The sequence below is a fragment of the Pinus tabuliformis genome, chromosome 4_2, assembly GCF_031772625.1.
Source record: "Pinus tabuliformis cultivar Carrire ecotype Pingquan chromosome 4_2, CPIR1, whole genome shotgun sequence".
Lineage (NCBI taxonomy): Eukaryota > Viridiplantae > Streptophyta > Pinopsida > Pinales > Pinaceae > Pinus > Pinus tabuliformis.
The window spans coordinates 30,613,992-30,621,559 of record NC_142304.1 but is presented as its reverse complement, the minus strand read 5'-3'; the positions used below and the strand labels follow the sequence as shown (position 1 = coordinate 30,621,559).

General features: G+C 45.8%; 1 protein-coding gene across 1 annotated transcript; it reads left to right on the top strand.

Moving 5' to 3' along the window:
* The first annotated feature begins 277 nt into the window (after nucleotides 1-277).
* Nucleotides 278-7,029, top strand: LOC149168186 (uncharacterized). Its single transcript, XM_089424847.1, has 3 exons — nucleotides 278-603; nucleotides 1,539-5,718; nucleotides 6,364-7,029. The coding sequence occupies exons 1-3, from the start codon at nucleotides 278-280 to the stop codon at nucleotides 7,027-7,029; spliced, it is 5,172 nt and encodes a 1,723-aa protein (XP_089280973.1).
* The last annotated feature ends 539 nt before the right edge of the window (nucleotides 7,030-7,568 follow it).

Sequence of the window (7,568 nt, the reverse complement as noted above, 5' to 3'; positions counted from 1 at the left end):
CTAAATTTAATAAGGGTTTAGAGGGGAAAAATACAATGAAAGATTTCAAAGTAAATGAATAAAAGAAGGTAAGAAGTCCGGGAGATTCAGGGAACCTGAACGCGGGAATGGCGATCTGCGCCCTCTGATCGATCCCTCGTGCCTTTGCCCTCGCCCCCAGGCTCTGCCTGGCTGGGCCTCCGCTGCTCCCTTGATCCCTTCGCTCTGCGCGGACCCCACCTTCGGGGTCTCGGCTGCCTGACGGCCTGCCCCTCTTGTCGTTCTCTGCGGGCCTGCAATGGCAGGTTCCGCCTCCCCTCCCCCTGCTTCTGAGAATCCAGAGGTCATCTTTGCCTCTCTTCTGTCAGCGAACCCCGATGCCAGACCCCGCCCCTCTCTTTCAAAGTTCATAAAAAAGCTGGACGAGATCCCTGAGGTGATCCTACCTCCTTCCCTCCCAAGGAAATCGGCAATAGCTCTTTCAGAAAGAGGTCTTGTGGGTCAGTTCACGGGACTCTGGCCATCCCCAAGAACTGTCCAAAAATGGGTGGAGCGCAACTGGAGCTCAATGATCCAAGGCAAGATCGCCATCAGATTCTGCGGGCGAGGATACTTCACCTTCCTGTTCGAGACTAAAGAAGACAGACACCTCATCTTTCGCAATGGACCTTACTTCATGGACACAAGAGGTCTCTATCTGAACAGATGGACCCCGGACTTCGATCCGGAAATGGACATCCCCAACGCGGTCCCTGTTTGGGTGCACCTCCCCCATTTTCCTCTGCACTGCTGGGGGGACGAATCGGTTAAAGCAATCGGCAATGCAGTTGGAAAATACATAGACAGATCGGAACCAAGGGAGAATATGCATGCATGCGCAAGGATCTGCGTTGAAGTTGATCTTGGTAAAGGACTGCCAGAAGCCATTAAGATAAAGGTGGACCAGTGGATGCACATCCAGCAGCTGGACTACGAACAGCTGCCCTTCAAATGCAAGGTATGCCACGAGTATGGTCATTTTGCCAATAGATGTAGCAAGTTAAAAGTAAATGAAGTAGAACATAATGAGGAAAATGCAGAAGTACCATGGGAACAAGTCAAAAGGAAAAAGTCCTCCTCTCATCCGGGCACTAGCTCCGCAACCCCTCCGGCTCCAAACCAACCTAACCCTCCTCCTCCTCCTTCCTCAGCCTTTCCCTCCTCCTCCAACCCCTTCGAATCCCTAGCAGCTGAAGTTCCGCCCTCCCCCCCACAATCTCCTCGCCCAGTCTCTCCGAGCTCCAACCCTCCCCCCTCCCCCCCCCCTACCATCGAAAGAATCCTCACTAGAAACAAAGCAAAAGAAGCCAACCAACCATCAGATCCTCCGAGAAAAGTTGGTCGAAAATCGAATAAAGAGCTAAGGGATGAATCAACAGCCAAAGAGATGGGAACAGGTACCCAACAACCCTTGGACTCATTCCTAGGCAAGCTAAAAGGAAGTGGTGAAAAGGCCAAGGAGAAATCAGGATCCCACCCCATAACTGGTAAATAATGAATTTGGTCTCTTGGAACTGTAGGGGGATCGGCTCTTCCTTAAAGATGAAAGCAATCAAGGATCTCATAAATCAGGAACAGCCAGACATTCTCCTAATCCAGGAGACCAAAACCACCGAGCAGGACTTTCTTCTCCAAATCCAAAGATTCAAAAACTACACAGGCATCTCAAAAGGTTCAGATGGGGCTTCAGGAGGTTTAGGAACATTATGGATTAAGAACAAGTGGGAAATCATCAACTCCCAGCTATGCAATTGGTGGATCAGATCAGATCTAAGGAATAAAAGCAATCAAGAAGTTTATCATATCTATAATATATATGCACCTAACCACTACAGAGACAAAGCCAGCTGCTGGAACTCGATAGAAGCAGACCTCACCACCATTCATAACAGTAGGATAATACTGGGGGGAGACCTGAATCTAATTAGGCATGTGGAAGAAAAATATGGTGGGAACTACCATGCAGATCCATCAAGAGACAAGTTAGAAACCATCATTCAGCTCTTCAACTTGATAGACACTCCTCTGTCGAATGGCAAATATACATGGACCAACAAGAGAACAGGATCGCACAATATAAAAGAGAGGTTGGACAGGATCCTAATACAGGAAGGTGTAGCAGGCAATTTTCAAGCAATAAGGAGCTACATTGTTCATGGCACAGCCTCGGATCATAAGGCCGTGGTCCTCACCTTGGACAAAGGAACAAATTTAGGCCCTCTTCCCTTTAAATACAACAAAGCTTGGGATTCCTATGAGGACTTTCGCACCCTTGTCCGAAATCAATGGGCAAATGAAGTAATAGGATCGCCACATTTCGTTTGGGAAACTAAGATAAAACATCTCAGGACAGTCATAAAACAATGGGCGAAAGAGAAAGCAATCTCTGAAAGGAAAAAGAAAACAGACCTGTTAACAGAGATGGAGAGCTGGCACAAAGAAAAAGAGCAGATGCAATACACACCAGAAGATCTAGAGAAGGAAAAAAACTTGTACAAAGAGCTGTACAGGCAAAACCGCGTGGAAGAAGAGGAGCAAAGAATGAAATCCCGCTGCTTATGGCTGAAAGCTGGGGATAAAAATACCTCTTTCTTCCACAACAATGTCAAAATCAGAAGAGCCAACAATCAGATAGATAAAATAGAAGTGGAAGGGAGGGAATTGAGGGATCAAGAAGACATAAAAAACGCAGCACTCCACCACTTCAAGGCTCTCCTTTCGGCAGAACCCCAACAACATGACAGCGCGGCATTCCTAAGTGTAATAGAGAACAAAATAACAGAGGAACACAACAACAAGTTGGAGCAAGATCCCACAGCAGAAGAAATCAAAGAAGCTGTCTTCAACATGCAGCAAGACAAGGCCCCGGGGCCGGATGGTTTTACAGTTGCATTCTACAGGCAGCACTGGGAAACTATAAAGAAAGATTTTGTGAGAATGGTTAAAAATGCATTTAGAAAACACAAGTTGGGAGACAACACCAAGTCTTCGTTTATAGCCTTGATTCCCAAGGAAGCAAATCCCAAATCCTTTGATAGGTTCCGGCCCATTTCGCTCTGTAATGTTTCATACAAGATCATAACAAAAATCATAGCCAACAGGCTGAAGAATTATCTTCCTCTTCTAATTTCAGAGAACCAGGGCGGCTTTGTCCCAAAGAGGCAGATCATTGATAATGTTATCCTAATCCAGGAAGCTATCCATAGCAGTCACAATAGAGGAGAACATGGAATGATCATCAAACTGGACATGGCCAACGCATTTGACAGAGTGGACCACTCCTTCTTAAGTGCAGTCCTAAAAAAATTAGGCTTTTCCCCCAACTTTGTTAGCATCATCACTAGGTGTATCTCCAACACCTGGACTGCCCCGCTGATCAATGGTCGCCCCAACAATTTCTTTAGAAGCTCCAGGGGGCTAAGGCAAGGCTGCCCTCTCTCCCCCTTTCTTTACATTATCATGGCGGAGACTCTGAGTGTTCATCTAGAAAATCTTCGAACCAAAAAAGAAATCACAGGTATCCGCATTGAAAGAGGAATAAAGGAGATAAATCATTCGCTATTTGCGGATGACACTTTACTAATTGGGGGAGCCTCCAGTCTGATGGCTAGGAGGTTCAAAAGAGTGCTGGATGCATTTCTTCAAGCTTCCGGAGGCAAACTGAACAATAGAAAATGTAAACTGTACACTTGGAACGTGCCCTACCAGACACAGCAGAGAATAGCTCAAATTTTGGACATTACACTTCAAAAAAATTGGAGCTCCTTTCCTTACTTGGGCCTGCCCCTGGCGAAGAATCACATCAAAGCAGAGGTTTGGACAAACCACATTGAAAAAATGAAAGGCCTTCTCTTGAGCTGGGGCGCCTCTTGGCTAAACCTTGCAGGCAGAACCATCCTCATAAAGTCTGTCCTTTCAGGTCTCCCAATTTACCAATATGCGGTCATCATGGCCCCTGCAAGTATTCATAAGCATATGGAACTTATAATGAGAAGTTTCCTCTGGCAGGGAGGCAAACAGGACACAAAGAAATTCAGCCTTGTCAACTGGGAACAAGTCACCCTTCCATATGAAAAAGGAGGCCTCTCCATAAAAATCCCAAGCCTCTCCAATCAGGCGCTAGGGCTCAAACTGATCTGGAGGATCCTCACAGGAAATGGCTCGTGGTGGGTGGAGACAATAAAAAGGAAATATCTCAGAGGTCCAAACTCCAACATCCTCAATGATCCAATAGCAGACAGGCCATGCACTCCGATGTGGCGCCTTATCAAGAAAGTCTTGGCACACTTTAGAGAAAACGTCTCCAAACTCCCAGGCAATGGAAAGAACTCCAAAATATGGTCGGACAGAATAATGAACTCTAATCCTAGAAACCTCCTCCAAGAGCTCAGGCCTCTGCAAAACTGGATGGAGGAAAGAAAGATAATCACCCTGTACGATATATCTCTGTGGAACCAAAATAAATGGTACGCCTGGAAAGACTTGCAACTCCCTCTGGACCTCAAAGAGCTCTGGCTCACTCTGAAGCTGTCACTCTCAGGATCAGCACCAATCAACAAGGAGAAAGAAGACAGACACATCTGGGACATTAGTGGAGGGCCCTTCTCAGTTAAAGAAGGATATAAATCTTTACAAAACTCAAACCCTGCACCAAAATGGAACCTTCATACTGCTGCCTGGAAGACAGAATGCCTCCCAAAAGTAAAACATTTCAATTGGACCCTTTTAAAAGGGAGAATCCTCACTGCTGAGAATCTGCGAAAGAGAGGAATTCAAGGCCCTTCGATCTGCTGTTTCTGCCGATCAGAGGAAGAGTCTATCCAACATTCCTTCCTTCTCTGCCCCTTTGCTAAAAGTTGCTGGAACCAGTTAACAAGGCCTTTGGATACTCGGGCAATTCCAGACCAGATGCACATTCTACAGAAGAACTGGAAGAAGGATTTCCCTTACTCTAGAAAAGGCAAGAACAATCTTATTAGAGTGTGGAAGTGCATCCCTCCTACCCTATGCTGGAATCTATGGCTAGCTAGGAACAATCAAGTCTTCAACAACAAAACGCCTAAACTAGCCAATGTCATAGCAAAAACAATTGCTAACATCTCTGAAGCTGTCAGCGCTAACTTCATAACCCCTCCAGACCAGACGAGCTGGACTCAAGAGGAAAAGGATTGGTACAGTAAATTTAACATCAGCCACTCTCAGAGTCCTCCCCTCCAGAACAAAGCACATCAGAAGCCTTCCAAATGGAAAATCAGGGGAACTAAAGAAGAGGTAAGCCAATGGATTCTCAATCAAAATCGCCCCCTTCTTTTCTTCGATGGCGCCTCAAAGAAAAACCCCGGAGAAGCAGGGGCAGGAGGCATAATTAAAGACCATAAGGGGATTTCCATATGCAGTTATGAATGGGGACTTGGAAAGGCCTCGAACAACATAGCTGAAGCATACAGTTTATTCCTAGGTACAGAGATCCTCTCCAGATTGGGACTAAGGGACGCCATCATTATTGGGGACTCAGCCATCATTATCTCAGCTATGAACACAGGCAAAGACTTCAACAAAGCAGGTCTCAGCAACATAAGGCAGAGAATTATCGACAACATCAAAAATCTGGGTGAAGTAACCTTAAGGCACGTCCTAAGAGAAAATAATGCCGAGGCGGATTACTTAGCCAGCAAGGCAGTTAACAGGCAGCAAGGGCAGGTTCGCGAGAATGAGAGAATATATGAAAGGGAGATACCATAAGAAACCAGATAGCCAGACAGCTTACAAAAATAGCGCCCTCGGAACTTGTCATATCAGCAATCACTTCATCGGTCGCTCATCTTCCGTCTCTCCTTTCTCCCTCTCTCCGCCGTCTTTCTCCCCTCCCATCGATCCCAGAACATGGCATTCTCATTCCCCCAGTGTTCTCACCTCTGACTCTTCAGGAAGTCATCATTTCAGCTCTTCTGGAGATCGCACGTCGAATCTGAAGCAAGATTTGTTCCCTCTTCTCAGACTCCGCTTCGCCCGAGATCGATATCATATTGATCCTTCTCTCCTCCTGCCTTACCCTCTCGATAGTCCAAACTGGTACTATTCCTCTCTGATCAGGTCCTCTATCCCGCTCCATGACATATCAGCCATCTTTTCACATGAGTCTCAGAATCACTCTGCATTGACCCTCTGTTTCAACGCACCGACACTCATTTCGCGTGCAGCAAGATTCTTCCTGAAGATCTCAATCTCTTCTTGAACAGACCAACTCAGCCTTGGCCCAAGCAAGGAGGGGATCTTCATCAACCTACATATAGTAGCTCAGAGAAAAGCGATCACGCACACTCCACTGTCACTGGGCTCCTACAGTGCGAAATCCTCAGGCGTCGACATTCTCCTGAAGCGGATCGATCTCATCGGAAACGTGCACAGCGCTCCCGGGTCAAGGTAACCTCCGTTTTAACAACTTCTGTGTTTAATTCCGCTAACAGTTGGATAAACAGTGGCAGCAAAGCTCCTCAGGTCTCTCTGGTTCTCTCCGGCCATCCCGGTGCAGCTCCGCCTTTCCCTCTTCTGACTTATCCCCTCCCTCTCACAGCTCTCCCCTCTGGTTTCCTTCCCCCATTTGATCTCGGCTCGCCTCCTCATTCACAATTTCCTCAGCTTCAAGCAGCACGAATGGCAGACCAACAGGGTCAAACTTCTGCTCCAGACAAGGCCAGCAATCCCCTTGACAAGATCTTCAACAATAAGGATTGCACCATGTGCAAAACCCACACCTTCATGATCAATCGCCTGACTAAGAAACTCACTGAGCTGAAGGAAGATTATCAGTCAGACAGGAATTCGAAGCGCAAAAAGTTGGAGAAAAGAAAGGCGGAGATAGAAACGCTGAAGGAAAGATGCAGCCACCTGGAGGAGGCCATCGAACACATCCGCTCCCTAACTCAGAGCTACCAAGCAGAGGCTTCAACCAAAGCCAGTCTCAGGAAAGACCCGCTTCCTGATGATTCCGCCACTCAAAATCTTCCATAAAGATTATGCATTGTAAATTTTGCTGGATAGGTGGCTCCTTCGTTAGACAATATAGTCGTCTTCATTTTGCTTTCTGTTTAACTAAGAGAAGCAACGAGGAATCTGGGTCTGCGAACCCGCTTTTGATCCTCAGCTCTCAGACTTATTTCCCTTATGTACTAGAACTCTGTTTTGTTGGATTTTATAATACATAAGTACCCGATTCTGTAAAAAAAAAAATGAATAAAAGAATATTAAATGAGAAAGAAAAAGGAAAATAGGAAAGAAGAGATTTAGGAATGGGAAAGGAAAGGCCAAGCCATTTGACCTTCCCATTAACCCCATCTCTAACTTTATCTTCTTGTAATTGCACTCGTAAATGGAATTTTGTTAGCTAAGTGGTGTTTAAATGGTTAAATGATTGTAGACTCATGAGTTGTATTATAACCTAAAATTATCAAAATGGTGACTAAGTAACCATTTGAAGTTGGTTTTCCCATTTGGTATCTAGGGTGAATACTATGTTTAAGATTTCTTTGTGATTGTGGTGTAAATTATGA

Excerpts from the sequence above, each read along its gene's own strand:
- LOC149168186 (XM_089424847.1), top strand. The coding sequence starts at position 278 with ATGGCAGGTTCCGCCTCCCCTCCCCCTGCTTCTGAGAATCCAGAGGTC. Across the intron at positions 604-1,538 it reads CGAGGATACTTCACCTTCCT|GGGGATCGGCTCTTCCTTAA; the intron begins GTTCGAGACTAA and ends TTGGAACTGTAG. Across the intron at positions 5,719-6,363 it reads TTAACAGGCAGCAAGGGCAG|TGCGAAATCCTCAGGCGTCG; the intron begins GTTCGCGAGAAT and ends GGGCTCCTACAG.